The 17,276-nt window shown below is 50.0% G+C and overlaps 2 protein-coding genes across 3 annotated transcripts in view; one reads left to right on the forward strand and one right to left on the reverse strand.

The window, feature by feature from the left end:
- The window catches only part of ABHD2 (abhydrolase domain containing 2, acylglycerol lipase), a 36,804-nt gene extending 30,888 nt beyond the window's left edge, over positions 1–5,916 (forward strand). For both annotated transcript variants that reach the window (XM_054641959.2, XM_054641958.2), the window contains one exon: positions 546–5,916. In XM_054641959.2, coding sequence (XP_054497934.1) covers positions 546–742 — 197 coding nt within the window. In that variant the 3' untranslated portion in view covers positions 743–5,916. The remainder of the gene's footprint in view (positions 1–545) is intronic.
- Positions 5,917–7,837: 1,921 nt separating this feature from the next.
- RLBP1 (retinaldehyde binding protein 1) lies at positions 7,838–15,027 on the reverse strand. Its single transcript, XM_054642389.2, has 8 exons — positions 14,796–15,027; positions 13,954–13,997; positions 13,600–13,728; positions 12,778–12,979; positions 11,216–11,394; positions 9,165–9,323; positions 8,439–8,549; positions 7,838–8,329 (listed from the first exon to the last, which is right to left on the reverse strand). Exons 2-8 carry the CDS (start codon positions 13,963–13,965, stop codon positions 8,171–8,173), a joined length of 951 nt encoding a protein of 316 aa, XP_054498364.1. The 5' UTR covers positions 13,966–13,997; positions 14,796–15,027; the 3' UTR covers positions 7,838–8,170.
- Positions 15,028–17,276: the final 2,249 nt, after the last annotated feature.

Consider the following 17,276-nt stretch of genomic DNA (forward strand, 5'->3'; position numbering starts at 1 on the left):
ATAAACTCCTCCTTTGCTGATGAAATGGGGACAGTGCATGCATGGCTCTGTCACTTGGCACTGAACTGGGATCTCCCTTGAAAGGAGTTGAGCTGTCTGTCTTCAAACAAGGAAAAAGGAAAATTATCCTTAGAAGCTCAGAAGAGGGAGCTGCTGCTGCTTCATCACACAAAGAGTGGGTGCACAAGGAGGGAAGCAGGCTTCATCCTTTTCCTGGTCAGAGGTTGTGAGCAGAGAATTTATCCCCAGCTGCTTTTAGACAGAAGCAAGCACAGAGAGTTTTTCACCGTCCATGCAACAAGATGGCTGATGCACTGTCAGAGCTTAGTGCAGCCTGACATGATGCAAACAGTCCTAGTTCCAGGGAATGTGAGTTAAAGGTGTTCATTTGTAAAAGAATGATCATTCCTACAGCAGTACAGGTATTGCTGTTAGGGCCCAGTCAGCAGCATCTCTTGGGCAGCCTTTGTCCTGGCAACTCAAGATGCTTTCATTGTCATCTTGAAGATGTTATCCTGGAACTTTCTGCCTTTTTTCTTTTACAGAGAAAAAAGAGAACGTCATGCATGTGCTGCCCCTTCATGGAGGCCACCTGGGATTTTTTGAGGGGTCTGTGCTGTTCCCAGAGCCTCTTACCTGGATGGATAAGCTCGTGGTGCAGTATGCCAATGCCATCTGCCAGTGGGAGAAGACAAAGCCTCACTGCTCAGATGCTGAGCAGGCTATGTCTGGCCAGGAGTAATCGACCCAAAGACTCTGGATCACTTCAGTAAATCTCTGTTTGGGAACATCTTGTTCCCTCACCTGCTGCTTCAGGTTTCCATTCTCTTTGATATCCTATGGCTGGGGTTTGATCACCATGTGTTTTTTCCAAAATGGAGTTAAAGCAGAGGTTAACATCTGGTCAGAGCCTCTTTGGATATCCAGTCATGTGGATTTGTAATTTACTGCTCTGCTTGAAGAATTGGGTTGCTGTCTGTAGCTTGTTCCAGGGCTACTGAGCTAAAGACTGCTTGCTTTAATATAGCAGAAGTTTCACATGTCAAAATCTCTTTACCTGCTGGTCAAAAACTTGATCTGCAGCATTTGTTTAGGTGTAGATGATGGGATAACTGTGGCTCTCTTCTCTCTCTGGGTGCTGGAAAATCCCTGTACCAAGCCACAAGCCAGTGAGTGGTTCAGTCTGTAAGGCACTACAGTGTGGCTTGGAAAAACAGGTGCTTGACTGCAAGTGTAGTGTCAGCTTTGCACCATCTCAAGGGAGACCTTTTAGTACCTAGGAATGCACTTGCACAAGTGAATCACTTTTAAAATATTCAACTTTTCCATGCTTGAGCTGTGAGTGGATTGGGGTGGCTTTATGCTGCTTCTCCAAGTAGAGAAAAGCTGCAGCCTGTAATGCCAGTTAATGTTTCTATGTAAACATGTTCTCACTTCAGGACCTGATCAGTCACCTTCTTGTCACCTTTGCCTCTTTTTAAATACTGTTATCTTTTCAGTACTGGATTCTTTGTTTGACCTGGGTCTTTTTAAAGCTGGCTCTAGCTTCCAAATGGAAACCCATGATTAAGAATCTGCAGGATTTTTTCTGTGAGCTCAATTTGCTTGAAAGAATATTTAATGGAGAGCTATTGTACTCTCTTAGGGATTAATTGGTGGGGGGTAGGATGTATCTGTTTAGATTTACTCCCCTTATGTCAGGGTAAATAATACCAAAATTCCTCCCATTAGCTTTCAGAGCATCAGGTGGGTTTGAGACAGGTGACTTGCCTTACAGTTGATGTGGAACTGGTGTCCCCAGCCCTGTGCAACTGAAGTGACATCTTTGCATGGCTGACTACTTCCAGATCTGTGTAATCTGTAGGATTACTGGCTCCAGTGAGACACTGGGCTCTTTCTCACTAGAATTTTTTTCCACAACCAGACATCCCCTTCCAGTTTTAATGTGCAAAGTGAAGTGTGAGAGCTGTTTGCAGGAAAGCTGGCTACTCACCTGTGCTTTTCCCTCAAGTGGCAGCTATGGTCTGTGCCAAAATAGTTATTAAAGGAAAGTTGTCCCATGACAATCTGGAGACTGAAACTAGTGGTAAAAATCTTTTTTTTTTTTCCTTTTACTGTTTGTTCTCTCAATATTGTAGAGTCATTAATCCATCCATAGGGTTTCTTTATCACAGTGCCAGTGAAGTTCTTTTCCTGTCACAACTTCCCTCATCAGCACTTTATTGCTTCAGCCTTGGTCTGTGTTCCAGGCACTTTAATTTATAGCTTAAGGGTGAAACAAGCTGTAAGTCTTCAGTCTGGTAACAACAAACCTGGGGAACAAGCCTCCTGGACTGCCCTGTCCCTGAACTTCAGTAGGTTGAGTAGGTGGGGTTTCATTTTAATAAAGCAATAATTAGCTATTGTAGCAAAGATGCATTGTCATATCAGGAAATTCCTTTCATTTGCCTTAGGCCAAACACCTTGGCCTGTGATCCACGATGAACTGTGGATGTCTGCACATTCTCCTAGTCAGTAAATCTGGGCTTCTTTTTTTCTTCAAAGAGAAGATGAAACTAAGTAAAGCTACAGCAAGATTTGGCTGTGCTTGTGGCTGTTCCTTAAGAACTATTTTAGGGCATCAGTTAGCAAGGATATTCTTAGCTGATGGATATCTTGTCTCTGTGTTATGTTCTTATTCATACTGCATCACTAAAGTATGTCATAAAAGACATTTCAGGTTTTTTTGCTTAAGTAGTGTTCATGTAATATTCATTGGGTATGACTTAAATATCTCCTCGCTTCAGCAGAAGTGGAGTGTAAACAACACATGTACACATCAAATAGCTACAGTATAAATTTAGGTGTCTAAGTCTCCCAAAATGAGGTGAGCAACTGGGCAGTTCTCAAAGCAGCAGGAGCAGTAGCTTTATCTAATCAAGTTGAGATTTTTCTTTAAACTTGGAGAGCCTTTCTGAGGAGTATTCCTTCCTGCCCCACAACCCAAGCCTTCAGAAGGGCCAGTGCTGTGGACTTTCTGAAACTCTCCACTACAGAAGTTCTGTGGGTCTCTGTCTTGCTCCGTTGCCCTGGTTTTGCACTTGAATCTAAAACTGTTCAAATCACTTGTGACTTAACTGAGTCTGGCTTATGTGGGGAAGGACAACTTTTGTTGTGGCTTTTTTGTGCAAGGTTTCTGGAGCTTGAGCTTCAGCTTAAGCCTGTAGGTGGAAGCAGTGTAAAAAAAACCCTGTTCTCTCCATCTCAACAAATTTGAGTTTTTTTTCAAAGCAAGACTTGTAGTCAGACTTGCATCAGTAGTCAGACTTTGTCCAGTCCTAATCTGAAATACTCTTATCTCCCAAAATAAGGCAATACTACTCTTGTTATGTGGGCAGGTGGTCTTTATTTGCCCAGTGAAGCCAGCCTTAAATGCAGTCTGAATTTTTCAGTCTTAGAGGTGAAGTCTTTCATCTCTTGTCAAAACACATGAGGCTGCTGAAGTGTGCACTTGTAGATCATTGCAGTGTGGTCTGATAGAGCAGTTCAAGATTACAGCTTGGTCAATCTGACATGTGCTCTGCTTAGTTTCAAACTGGGATTAGAAAAATCTTTAGGAGAGCTCTTCCATGGGTAGTTTCATGGTAAACACACCTTCCCCGTCACTGAATGTAAGTAGCACTTGAACATCAACCCTGAGGACCCTCTCAATCAGACAGCAAGTTGCAGAACAATTACCCTTTGATGGTTAGGCTGGTCCAACCATCTCCTTTGCCATTTTTCTGGAGATATCTGAAAATGGTAAATAAGCAGCTGAGACTTGCTCTGCCTGAGCACAAGGAACTTCAGCTTCCACTACACGAGCTCTGCCAGCATTTTTAATTGTCCCATTGTTCTAAATCAAGGTGTTTTCAGGTGGGTCTGGCAGTGTTGTAGTTGCACTGTAAAGGCAAACAGTGAACTTCCTTGCAATCCTTTTCCTGAGTGTTTTTCTGCAGTTCCTGTTTATGAAGGTATGGGTTACAAAGACAGGGCATTAAGGAAAAATGTTGGGAACTATTAACTCCAGTACTGAATTTAGCCAAGCTACCTGTGTGTCATCTGTCCTGGGTCTGTCTCAAGTTCCTAGACCACAGCCCTTTGACACGTGGTGCCTTGCCCTTTTCCTCCTCCTCCCCTGACATCAGCATATCTAGAGACTTCAGTAACAGCTCTGTCAGAGCTTTTGGGGCTTTGCTTTTTGGTGAATGAATTTTCAGACACTGAGGCACACCAGTGATGCACATGGCACAATTGAGTGCTGATTTAAAGGACCTTTGTGGGCAGCCTACAACTGGCTACAGTCAGTTTTAAGGCTGAAAATAGCAGTGTATATAAGCAGTGGATCACTTTAAACTCTCTGCTCCTTTAGCAGTAGGAATTGAGTCATAGAAGCAGGATTTGCTTTGCCTAATATGTGACTTGTCATCCTGCAATCCCAAAGTTTTTGTCTGTTAACACTCCAGCAGCAAAGCTGGAGGTAAATTGCTGGAGTGGCTGCATCTCAAAGCAAAGAGCAGAGAGTACCATCTTCAGGACTTAATTGCCAGTTTAGTCACCTGGATTGCTTCCAGGTTTTTCTGGAAATGCTATGCTTGTCTGGAGCTTAATGAAATTCTTCAATCTTTTTTTGTGAGACCAGAGAAGGCCTGAGCCTTGTGCTGCCTGTGCAAGTCATTTGTTGTAAAGAACATCTTGTTTCTGCCTTGAGTCATACTCCATGTCTGTAACCCTTCTGTGGGTTGGTTCATTTGGGAAGGTGCTGGAACCACAGTGACTCAAAGCAGTGTCTCTTCCATGGCTTTTAGGTGAAAAGCAAACAGCCCTTTTTGGTGTGAGGACTTTAGGATTTTTCTCCAAGCTTAGAATGCCTCAGAGCAGCACCAGCCCAAGGGAGGGTGCCCTGTTCCTGTACCCTCTTCTCACTGGCAGTGGCAGTGACACTGGCCTGGGCTTCCTCAGCTGTCAGGGGAGCTTAGGCACAAGTGCCATCAGTGAGTCAAAGCAGTTGTCAGCTTTCCATGCTGTGCTGGAAAGGTTTCTGGAGTTATCCTGAACCTCTGCACAAGGTGGCACAAAGCCCCTTTGCTTTGGTCTGACTGACAAGCTCCCATTGTAATCAAAGTTCTTGCATGACCAGAGAGGAGACAGACAATTTTCTTCTTGGATCTCCACTATAGTTCTGCTGGGATGTTGACCCATCTCATGGTCCCTGCCAACTGGAAAGTCTTTAAAATAAAAAAAAAGCCAAATAAAACCCATTTGTATTTGTTATAACCAATTCCTAGTGCTTTGCCCAAATCAACAGCTTTCCAAAGGGGCATATTGTTTCATTGTTACATGATAGCTTGACTGTAATTTCCAGTGACAGATCTCTAGCCATTCTTCTTGAGAAAGCACAACCTCTTTCTCTGAAAGTTCCTAGCCAAAAAGGTGTGTAAAGAGCTTGGTAAGAGGAGACCTGTGCCCTTGTTTTTCTCATGCAGCTGTGTTAGACCAGGCAGAGTGACTTCCAGTGGTCTTGGTGAACAGTTGACTATGAAAATATTTTCCATTTGGCAAAATTTTATTCTGTAACTATCTCTAAATGCTGCCCTGAAGAAGCCTGTATATTGAGACACCCTCCCTGCTGCCATGTTCTGAGTCAGATTCTCTGGAGCTGAGAGCTGCAGGGGAGATGATTTGCAACTAGCAATGCAATTTTTCTATATCTGCTGATGTTTACCTTTAAAATTATATATAAATATATATAAAACTGTCTTTGATTTTTTTCTTTAATTTTTGTTCTTGTGTGGTGTAAAATGGAAGTCATTGCAAAACAAAATGTAATTTTGTTATCTTTGATTCAGTGGGGTTTCTTTATTTAAAAATAAAGGACTTATTGAAGTCAGTGCTACACCTAGTGCCTGTGTGTGAAGTTCCATATGTTGGCAGAGGCTCTCAGTCTTCCCTGAGGCCCAGCTTGGGGAGCTGACTGGGGGGAAGGTGATACAAGTGGTGCTCAAGCCTTTCCTGGTTGCTTTTTGTCTTCTGGCCAAGAAGAGGTCTTTGATGCCACTCTGGTGGAGAATGGGTACAGCATCAGCTTAAAAAACATATCTGCCATGAAACTACAGAAAAAGAGTTCTTTTTGCCACTGGAATAGAACATCTGCTACTTTTCCCTATGTGAGAGCAAGTGCATTGCCTGCTCTTTCAGCTGCTGGCAGAAGAAACACAAACCAGCACCTCTGGCCAGGACAGTGACATCTGTGAGCCTAGGGTGTACAAAAGCATTACTCACCTGCCCTAACAACTCTCCACGGTGTGATTTATTACCTACAGCCCAAGGGAGGGAGCTGTGGAGGGGAACTGGGACTGGTGCCCTGCTGGGGCAGCTGGACTGGGTGCTCTGTGGCACACAATGGCCTTCATCTGTAATTTATTGGCCATTATGAATTAGCTGTTAGATCCACTTCAGAACTCCTTCCTGCCTTGCTCAGTCACCCAGCTGCCAGCTCTGCTGTGCTGCTCTCTGTCTCCCCATCACAGCAAGCTCCTGGCTGACAATTTGTCACAGGAGTGATGAGCAGCCACAGGCACCTCCCAAGAGCTGTGACTGTCCCAGTCCAAACCCCAGAGGCAGCAGTGTGATACTCCTGTCTCTGTGGATGAGTTTTTTCCCCTTGTTCTGTTCCCACAAGCTGCAATTGCTCTGCCTTCCAGGCAAGCTGTGCTGTTGTGTTTGCACTGGCTTGATGCTGGCAGGGTTGTCACACGTGGTTTCCTTGGGATGGCTCCAGGTACAGAAAGGAGCCAAAGGAGGTGGAGAAGTGCCTTTTGCTCTGTCTCTGGACTCCTGCAGCACCTCAGGCTTTGGGACTGTCCATGCATGGACTCACCAAGCAGCTGAGGCTGGAGCAAACATCTAACCCCAGGCAGGCCCTGTCCTGTTTGGTTTGAGCCCAAGCCAGTGCCCTGCTGACTGTGGCTCTTGTCAGCACCCTCCACCTCAGCCAGCTCTGGGTGGGGGGCTGATCTGGCTGATGAAAAGGACTCAGGTGGGGCTGGCAGGGGGGACAGGACCCACTGTGGCACCAGGCTCAGGGAGAAGGTAACCTGGGCAGAGACCAGGAGCTTGTTCCTCTCTGAGCCCTGCTGCTGGCTGAGGGAGGAGATGGTCTGGGAATGGATGTTCAATTGGCTCTTTGGAGGAGATGCCTGGTTCATGACCCAGAACAGACTTTCTAGCCTGGGACAGCTACTTATGCCTCCCTCCTCCCCACCTGAGCAAGCTGTAATTAGTGTCAGGTGCAGCTTGTTTGCTGCACAGATACCATCCTTTGCCCTCCATGGTGACTTTTGGTGGGGCTTCCCTGAATGAGCTCCCTTTCACAGTGCAGTGCTAGGAGAAACAACCGTGCTGAGGCTTTTGAAGGATTTAGGAGGGTACATGCTGCTTGTCTTTCAATTGTTTTGTGATTGAAATCCATCTCCTAGTCCCAATGGCTCCTGCAGGTTCTGTTCTCCTCCCTGCCCAAGCAGAAATTGGGCAGAGACAGCTCCACCTGGGACCCTGGTTGGATTTTTGTTTGCATCTGTTTTCTCTTCCCTGGTTAGAGCAGATAAGGAAAAACTGGGGGCCCTTTCTCAGGCAAGAAAAGAACTTGATCTGGAATGCAGGGAGGATGGAGAAGGGCAATGCCTTTGTCCTGGTGCCAAAATGCAGTCAGTGATGAGGGGACTGGGGTCTCCTGCCAAACACTGGCACTCCTGATCTCCTTAGAACAGCCAGCACCCAAAAAGCTGTGCCCCTGTTCCTCACCATGAGGCACCAGAGCTCTGCTTTAAACACTTTATTTCCCCCTCACTGTAGCCCTCCCTTCCCAGAGCAGACACTCTCGTGTCCTCCCCTCGCAGCTCCAGGAAAGGCTGTGGGAGAGGGCTGGTGGCCTCCTTTCTCCACCAGCTCCAGAGGGAAGGATGCTGTGCCAGGGAGGGACAGCCCTCTGCCTGGAGTGGGGACAGGAGGGACAGGCATGGAGCAAAACACCCAGGCTGCTTCAGCACGAGCAGTCACTCAACCAGCATTACAGGAGGGAGGTGGTGGGGTTAGAGGGCCACCTCTGGTGCTGTGGTACAGGGGAGAGCTCCTGCTTTAGGAGGCTCCTGCTTTAGAGAGCTGTGTCCTCAGACTCGATGCGAGGCCCAAAGAGCTTCTCTGCAGTTGCTTTGCCATCGTACTTGGGCAGGTTGCCACCAAAGTCTGCTGGCAAGATGTCAGCATCGATCTCCTGGTAGAAGGATTCCAGCTCCTCGCCGTGCACAAAGACCTGGGGGAGATGGGAGTGAGCCTCAGCAGAGGAACAGGACAGCTCTTCCCAACTGCTCTGTTTCACCCAAGGAGGTGCCTTTGCCTGCAGGTCCCTTTCCCACACTCACCCTCTCCAGCAGTTTGCTCTTCAGGAAGGGTTTGACCACGTTGTAGGTGGTGGTGAAGTACCAAGGCTGGTGGATGAAGTGGACGGCCTTGAACCGCGCTGGGAAGGAGTCCTGGCATCCCAAACCCAGACACAGATGGTTACAGATGGTGATCTTACCTTTGCTCTTACCCAGATCTGAGCAGGCAGCAATGGATACACCAGCACTGGCACAGCTCTCCTTGCTCCATGTCCCCTTCTCTCTTCTGACCCAGAGGATCAACCATCCCCACCTCAGGAGTACCAGGGAGCTGAAGAACCTCCCAGACAGCTCACTGCTCCCACCCCATGAGAAGGACCTTCCCTGGGAGGAGCTGAGTGTCTTTGGCATTTGGTCCAAGGGCAGAAATCCTGGAGTGCCTGTGTTTCCATCCAGCCTGGACCAGGCTGGGCTGAGAGGCTCATGAGGAAAGCCCTCCAGGCCATGCCCTAGGATGCTGCAAGGAGTGGTAGCACTGCTTCTGGTCAGGCATATGAGAAGGCAGGGAGATGGGGTGGGGAAAATTTTGCAGGGTTAAGCCAATTAGCTGGCAAGGCAGGGAGAGGGTGGTGGGGAACAGCCTCTCCACAATGCTTTCTCATTGTTCCAGCATGGTGGCGATCCCAAACCCTGCTAGGCCTGCCTCTGAGCTCCCTGCTTCCCCAGGGTCCCCTCTGCCACTGCTGGGTGCAGACTTTGCCACCTCACCTGCAGCATGTCCACCATCTTCTTGAGCTCGGAGGGTTTGATCCCTGATGCCTGCTGCATGGTGAAGCCCTTGAAGTTCTCAATGATGCAGAACCCATTGATCTGGGTCTCTTCGTTCTCCAGCAGCTTCTCCAAGATAATACAATAGGCACGAAGAATCTAATGGGGAGGAGGGAAGGCAGGGTCTTGGATGAGGTCTCACCTGCAACAGACCCTAGGAGGTACTCAGGAGCAGTCCCATGGAGTGTTATCCAGGGTCTGTTGGACTCCAGCCTGCTTGTCACAGCCAGCACCCAGATTTCAGAGCAGGGAAAGGGTGACCACATTCTTTTTAAGTCATGAGCATCAGATGTGGATCAGTGATACACTGAGACCAGATTCAGAGCTGAGCAGAAAAGGAAGCTGTGAGAAGCTGTGAGGTTCATGCTTGGAACCTCTTTGTCAAGAAGCCCTTCCCATGCCCCATGCCTCAGTTTCCTCCTCTGGCCCTGATTTAATGCTGTGGTGCCTTTCTTCAACCCATGTTAAACAGGCTGGGGGATGCACAGCCTGAATTTGGCATCTTGCACTGCATCCTTTGAGGTGAACCATGCTCTCCCAGGCTCCCTCAAAGGATAAATTCAAAGGGCAACAGATTAACTTTCACCTGTATGGCTGGTCAGATGCACGTGTGGATGTGTGTGTGTGTGTGTGTGTGTGTATGTAAGGATGCTGTGTAAGGATGCTGTGCTCAGTGTGTGTGTGTGTGTGAGGATGCTGTGCTCAGTGTGTATGTGTAAGGATGCTGTGCTCAGTGTGTGTGTGTGTGTAAGGATGCTGTGCTCAGAGTGTGTGTGTGTAAGGATGCTGTGCTCAGTGTGTGTGTGTAAGGATGCTGTGCTCAGAGTGCTTGTGTGTAAGGATGCTGTGCTCAGTGTGTGTGTGTGTGTAAGGATGCTGTGCTCACAGTGTGTGTGTAAGGATGCTGTGCTCAGTGTGTGTGTGTAAGGATGCTGTGCTCAGAGTGTGTGTGTGTAAGGATGCTGTGCTCAGTGTGTGTGTAAGGATGCTGTGCTCACAGCATGTGTGTGTGTAAGGAGGCTGTGCTCAGAGTGTGTGTGTAAGGAGGCTGTGCTCAGTGTGTGTGTGTAAGGATGCTGTGCTCAGACTGTGTGTGTGTGTAAGGATGCTGTGCTCAGACTGTGTGTGTGTGTAAGGATGCTGTGCTCAGTGTGTGTGTGTGTGTAAGGAGGCTGTGCTCAGTGTGTGTGTGTGTAAGGATGCTGTGCTCACAGCATGTGTGTGTGTAAGGAGGCTGTGCTCACACTGTGTGTGTGTAAGGATGCTGTGCTCAGAGTGTGTGTGTGTAAGAATGCTGTGCTCACAGCGTGTGTGTGTGTGTAAGGATGCTGTGCTCAGTGTGTGTGTGTGTAAGGATGCTGTGCTCACAGTGTGTGTGTAAGGATGCTGTGCTCAGAGTGTGTGTGTGTAAGGATGCTGTGCTCAGAGTGTGTGTGTGTGTGTAAGGATGCTGTGCTCAGAGTGTGTGTGTGTGTGTGTAAGGATGCTGTGCTCAGTGTGTGTGTGTGTGTAAGGATGCTGTGCTCACAGTGTGTGTGTGTGTAAGGATGCTGTGCTCAGAGTGTGTGTGTGTGTAAGGATGCTGTGCTCACAGTGTGTGTGTGTGTAAGGATGCTGTGCTCAGAGTGTGTGTGTGTGTGTAAGGATGCTGTGCTCAGAGTGTGTGTGTGTGTGTGTGTGTAAGGATGCTGTGCTCACAGTGTGTGTGTAAGGAGGCTGTGCTCACACTGTGTGTGTGTAAGGATGCTGTGCTCACAGTGTGTGTGTGTGTGTGTGTGTGTGTAAGGATGCTGTGCTCACAGTGTGTGTGTGTGTAAGGATGCTGTGCTCAGTGTGTGTGTAAGGATGCTGTGCTCACAGTGTGTGTGTGTAAGGATGCTGTGCTGAGTGTGTGTGTGTGTGTGTGTAAGGATGCTGTGCTCACAGTGCCGAGCAGGACAAGCCCATAAGCAGGACCGCAGCTGTGTGAGCAGCCTCTGAGCTGGGCTCACCTCATCGAAGGTGATCTCCTCGTAGTCCCAGTTCTCGATGTTGAAGAGCATCACCACGCGGCCGTACTTGTCCCTGCTGGCCAGGATGCCGGGGTAGCCGGCCTCGATGGTGCTGCGCACGGCCTCGGGGCTCAGGTTGTCAAACAGCTCGGGGTACTGCTGCCGGAAGTTCACGTAGCCTGCAGAGGCAAAAATTGGGAAAACTGGCTGCTTGCCCAGCCTCAGGAGGCTGGGAGAGCTGCCAGAGACAGGATGGGCTGGTGATGGTGAGATATCAGAGCCTGAGAGCTGTGGAAAGCTCTGCCTGTGGTCCACATGGATCAGGTCTCCTCCAGCAAAAGGGGAAAGAGAAGCTTAGCAGCAGACCAGCCCCAGCATGCTTGGTGCAATCCCTCCCCTTGCCAGGAGCTTCCCACACCTGCTTTCTCTCCAACACCTTAACAAGTAGATAAAGAAATTTCCCCCTTCATTTCCCTTCTCCCCTTCCTCTCTCTTTGGGTGAAACCCCCCATATACCCTCTCTTGGCACCCTGCGGGCACAAAATAAGGAATTTCATCCTGGGAAAATGCTGGCAAACAAAACAGCTCGTCTGAGAGCCAGCACTGATAATTACAACTCATTATCCCCCAAGCTGACACAAAGAGGACCAGAGCTGGAGCCAGGCAGGTTCCAGTCAGCAGCCACCCTCTGGGCTGCCCTTCTGCTCCCCCTCCATCCCTATGGGTCACTCTCAGTGTGAGGAGAGGGTGCCACAAGCACCCCAACCTGTCCCCAGGGATGCCCCAGGGGTGAAAAGACCCCCAGGCACCATGCACAGCAGCATCAGGAGGGTGCAGAACTGGCTCCTTACAGGGGTACAGAGGGGGGAGTGTAGGGCATGTATAGGGCATGGGGGTCTCAAGGGGATGCAGCCCAAGCCAGCTGGGTTGGCTGCACGAACAAAAGCATCACCAAATGTGAGGGTTTTTTCCATTTTGTTTGGGTAAATTTGCAAGGAATGGGACCGTCCTGGTGCTGCAGGATGCCTGGTGTTACCCTCATTTATCTCCTTCCTCATCCCAGCTCCTTTCAAGCCCCTCAATCCCATTTTTCTATTCATCCCCTCTCTTCAAACCCTGACTTTTTCTATTTACCCCCTTTCTTCATTCCCTTCCCCTGTCAGGCTCCTGCTCTGCCAGCACAGCCCAGTCTGGGCTAGGAGGCACCAGCACAGGACAGGGAGCTGCTGGGGGATGTGTACCCTCACTCCCACCCAGCATCACAGCCCAGGAGGCCTCCCCATCTTTCAGCAGGGCATAGGCTCTGTGCCCTCCCCACCTTTCAGCAGGGCATAGGCTCTGTGCTCTCCCCACCTTTCAGCAGGGCATAGGCTCTGTGCCCTCCCCACCTTTCAGCAGGGCATAGGCTCTGTGCCCTCCCCACCTTTCAGCAGGGCATAGGCTCTGTGCTCTCCCCACCTTTCAGCAGGGCATAGCTCTGTGCCCTCCCCACCTTTCAGCAGGTCATAGGCTCTGTGCCCTCCCCACCTTTCAGCGGGGCATAGGCTCTGTGCCCTCCCCACCTTTCAGCAGGTCATAGGCTCTGTGCACATCGAACTTGCGAGCGCGGATGAAGCGGAGCAGGAAGGAGTCGTCCCTCTCCTGCACCTTCTCGGCCACCTTCTGGCAAACGTCCTCGCCGCCCGCCCGCTCCTGCACCAGCTCCCGCAGCGCCTTCACCGCCACCTCCCGCTTCTCCTCCGTCTCGTTCAGCTCGTCCTTTGCCTGGGGGGAGCAGAGAGGGCACCCAGTGATGGGCACGCATGCTGAAACACCCCGGGGGTGTCACAGACATCTTTTATGAAAAGTCCTTTCCTTAGAATTTTTCCTCCTGAGAAGCTGAGAAACCTCAAAAACAAAATGTAAACAATAATTACCTGCTGTTGTAGAATGCAACAAGTAAATCTGTAATTAATCTCATGCAGTTGTTTCTAGTAACTAATCACAGCTAACTCAGACTCTCAGTCCAAGAGACAAGCCTTTGTTATAATTCCTTCTTTTTCTATTCTTAGCCAGCCTTCTGATGAAATCCTTTCTTCTATTCTTTTAGTAAAATTTTAATATAATATATATCATAAAATAATAAATCAAGCCTTCTGAAACATGGAGTCAACATTCTCATCTCTTCCCTCATCCTCAGACCCCTGTGAACACTGGGGGATCATGGAGGCACCCAAAAACTGGGGGAGGACAGTAAAGCTCCTTGCAGCATCCCAGCATAGGGAGGGCAGGGTCACTCAATCCCCAGCCTGGAGACATTTTGCAAGAGGAGCCAGCAGAGAGTCTCCTCTGGCCCCTGAGGAGCAGGAGCTGCACCTTCCCCCCGTTCCCCACAGCTGCCTCACCTTCTGCAGGGTGTGTGGGGGGATCTTCTCGCACCTCCCGAAGACGGGCCCGTGGTCCTTGGTGGTGAGGCGCTCCAGCTTGGAGCGCAGCGCCTGCTCCTCCTCCGACACGATCCGGAACGTGCCCGTCTGCGGGGAGGAGAGGCTGTGGGGGCTCCCCAGACAGCCCCCCCAGCTCCCTGCCCCAACTGGGAGCTCTGGGGAAGGGGAGAGGCTCCACACGGGCACCCCAGGGGGTGCAGTGGAATAGGGACAGACTGTGGAGTGAGGTGCAGCCTGTGCACCCCATGCCAGCGCTGCAGGGAGGGCATGGTCAGGGCCCAGAGGATGGGGCAGTGTGGGGACAGTACTCACAACTGCAGACATGTTGTCCTCTGTCTTCTGTCAGCAGCAGGACACTGGCAGAGGGAAGGAGGAATCAGCATGGATCCAAATGGTGTCCATGGCCTCCCTTATGCCCCATTCCCTGACATCTTGCACAAGTAGGGGCAGAAGTGGGTGTCCAGAGGACACCCCCAATCCTCCTCAGCCCCATCACCTACTGCCTGCATCTCTGCCTGCCCAAGGAGGCTGAGCAGCCTGGAGAAACACCAGGGATGTTTGCAAAAGCAGCTTAAAAATCTCTGTATTGATCATCTGATACCTTCACATGTTTTTCTCAGTCTGCCTTCCCTCTTTGGGCTGGGGGCATCTCAGCCTGCCCTCACCCAGGTGGTCTCAGACCACCTTCACATTGGCAGAGGTGAGCATCCAACTTTGGCCAGGCAGCCAGCTCATCCTTTTATTTCTACTACCAAAATAAATAATATTACCAAAATAAATATTCATCCCCAAAGTATTTCCCAAACTCTCAAGTCTCACTGCTCCACCAGCTGCAAGGCTGGACTATAAACCTCTCAGCATCTTTCCAATGCAGTCTGGGTGAAACACCTTGTTCCCATCCACGAGGACGAGGGCTGCCTTCATCCTGCCTCCAGCACCTACCCCTGCCTGGCTGTAGCACCAGCTCCAAGCCCTGGCTGTGTGAGGGATGCTTGGCTCCAGCTCACCCATTTCCCAGGGGTTTCCTCTTTCCCTCCACCTCCTGGGGAAGGGATAGGCATCAAAACCAATTCAAGCTCTGGAGGTGCCAGGTTGAGTGAGATTGATGGTCTTCAGTGCAGTTCTTTCAGTTGAAAAATGTCCTGGGTACTCACCAGGAAGAGCTGAAGTGTCCTGAGCAGGTGAGTGCACAGAGCTGAGGTGGGAGCAGGGGTGGCGAGGCCGGAGTGGAGCAGCGAGGGAGCCGGACGAAAGCTTTGTAGAGTCACCGGGTTGGGATTAGACCGTCACAAGGCATCAACTCACTGCAGCTTTGCAATTAAGTCAGCCCAGCCCAGGAAAGAAACCCCATTAAAACATTACAAAAGGCAGCTGAGGAGAGGCAAGGAGGGAGCTGGGGCTCCACGGCCAGCGGGAGCGTGCGTGGGGAGGCGGGCTGGATGCCGGACCCGATTAACAAAGTATAAAAGCTCCTTGTTGTGTAACTCGCTCATTAGCACGGGGCAGGGGCAGAGGCAGGGGGTGGGCAGCCTGCCATCCCGGCCTGCTCCCCGGGGTGAGCAGGACAGGTCTGTTCCCCAGCTCCTGCCCCAAAAACCCTGGCAAGGTCCTGCTGTGAATTCGGCTGCGTGGGCAGGGTCTGGCTGCGGGGATGGGTCTGTGGCAGAGGATGCTCCTGGGGCTCTCCAGTTCCTCCCCTATGGGGCCTCCCAAACCAGCATCCATACAAGGCCCCTTTCACTTTTTATAAAAAAGAGACGCAGGCAAAATTTCTACAATGCCCTCGAGTGATGATTGACTGCTTGGAGCTCTGGGAACTGGAGATGCCACAGACCCATAAGAGCCCTGGGATGTGGGAGAAACAAAGCTCAGTCCACATGTGGGTGCAGCAGGATGGCAAAATGGCTTTTCTGGGATGCCCCAGCATGCTGAAGCTACACAGGGCAGGAGAGCCCTTGCAGCCTTGATTCTTTGGGTCAAGGGTTGTGGGAGCTGCGTGAAGATGTGGAGAGGATGGAGCTGTGCTCAAGCCCAGAAGAGGAGCTTGGCCAGGCTCTTACCATGGTGGGGATTTTGGGGAGGTGGCAGGGCTGGGCTAAGAACCAGAGCAGGGCTGAAGGGGCTTACACAAGGCATGTTTTGTAATGCCCCTGGGATTTACGGATTTGGTTTCCACATAGGGCTGTCCTGCAAGTGGAGCTGAGACCCCAGTGTGAGGGAGGGAGGAGGAGGAGGAGGAGGAAGGCACGAGACTCCAGATGAAAGGCTGGGGTGCTGCTGAGGGAAAACTCAGACCTGTGCCAAAAGGCTGAGCAATGCCACTGTGGCCTGAGGCACTGTGCTCTGCTCTTCTGAGGAGACCCCCAACCCTCCCATCCCCTTCTCTAGCCCTGGTGCAAGGCTCAGCTCCCTCCTACAGCACGTTGGACCTTTGTGTGCAGCTCCGTGCAAAACAGTGCATAACAGGGGTACATCATCAGCATGGGGTTTCCCAAATAATGCTTCCCCAATAATGCTCTGTTGGGGTGCCAGAGAGAACCTATGATCCCTGGGGCACCTGGGCATCCCAGCCAGCATGGTCAGCACGGTGAAATGGTTTTGCAGACTCATGTACAACCCCTGGCATCACGAAGCGAGTGTTTTGGGTAAAGGGGTCTCAAGGGGGACCCACCCTGATGTAGTGTGACAGAGCCCTAAGTGCACCTCTCTTCCATGTCTGGTTATCCCCCTGCCCACAGCCCCATGTCAGACCCTCAGCACCACCAAGTCCAGCTCCACGTGAGCACGGAGCTTGCGAAATCTCCCAGGCTGTGCTGGCTTGGGATCCTTTGGCCAAATCCTGCTGCTTAAAGGCAGGCTACACCTCCTGGTACGCTCAAGGCCACCCCACATGTCCCCCGGAATTAAGGGGTTTACTCAAACCCCACGTGGGTGTGTGAAAAACGCCAATCACTTGTTTTTAAAGTTTTAAAAGTTTAATAGTAATAAAATGGTTATAAAAATAGGAATACAATTAGAGTAATAATAATTTGGACAATTTGAATTAGGACAATATGAGACAATATAAACAAAGAGTTACGGATGTCCGGGTACCTTTTTCTGGGCAGCATAAGCCCGAAAAAGGACACTCGTTAACAGAGGATTAACCCTTAAAAACAATAGCTTGTTGCATATTCATACACTTCATACATGATGCATAAATTCCATTCAAACACAGGATTCTGTGTGGTCATCATCAGCTTCTTCCTCTTAATCCTAACGGCGTTGTCCTACCTGAGCGAGGTGGGAAGTTCATTTCTGCTGATAATGGAGCAATAAATCCTATTACTCTGAGAGATTTAGGTGTCCTGTGACTGCTATCTCAGTGCGAGTCCTTTCTTTAGGAAAAAAAGTATCCTACATAGCATCCTAAAACTATATTTAACACACTACTTAAGAGAATTAATACAGCATCACTTTCTAACACAACACATATAATATTCATTTTAATGTTTGCTAAAAGCTAATCATAAAATACGCATTTTTCACACGCAGGACGACCCTGCTTGAGCAGACAGGCCGGACCAGGTGACGCAGGGCGCTCCCTCCCAGCCCGACCCCCGCTGTGACACAGCGACACTCCCCGCGCGGGACTC

The sequence above is a fragment of the Agelaius phoeniceus genome, chromosome 13 (assembly GCF_051311805.1).
Source record: "Agelaius phoeniceus isolate bAgePho1 chromosome 13, bAgePho1.hap1, whole genome shotgun sequence".
NCBI classification, from domain to species: domain Eukaryota; kingdom Metazoa; phylum Chordata; class Aves; order Passeriformes; family Icteridae; genus Agelaius; species Agelaius phoeniceus.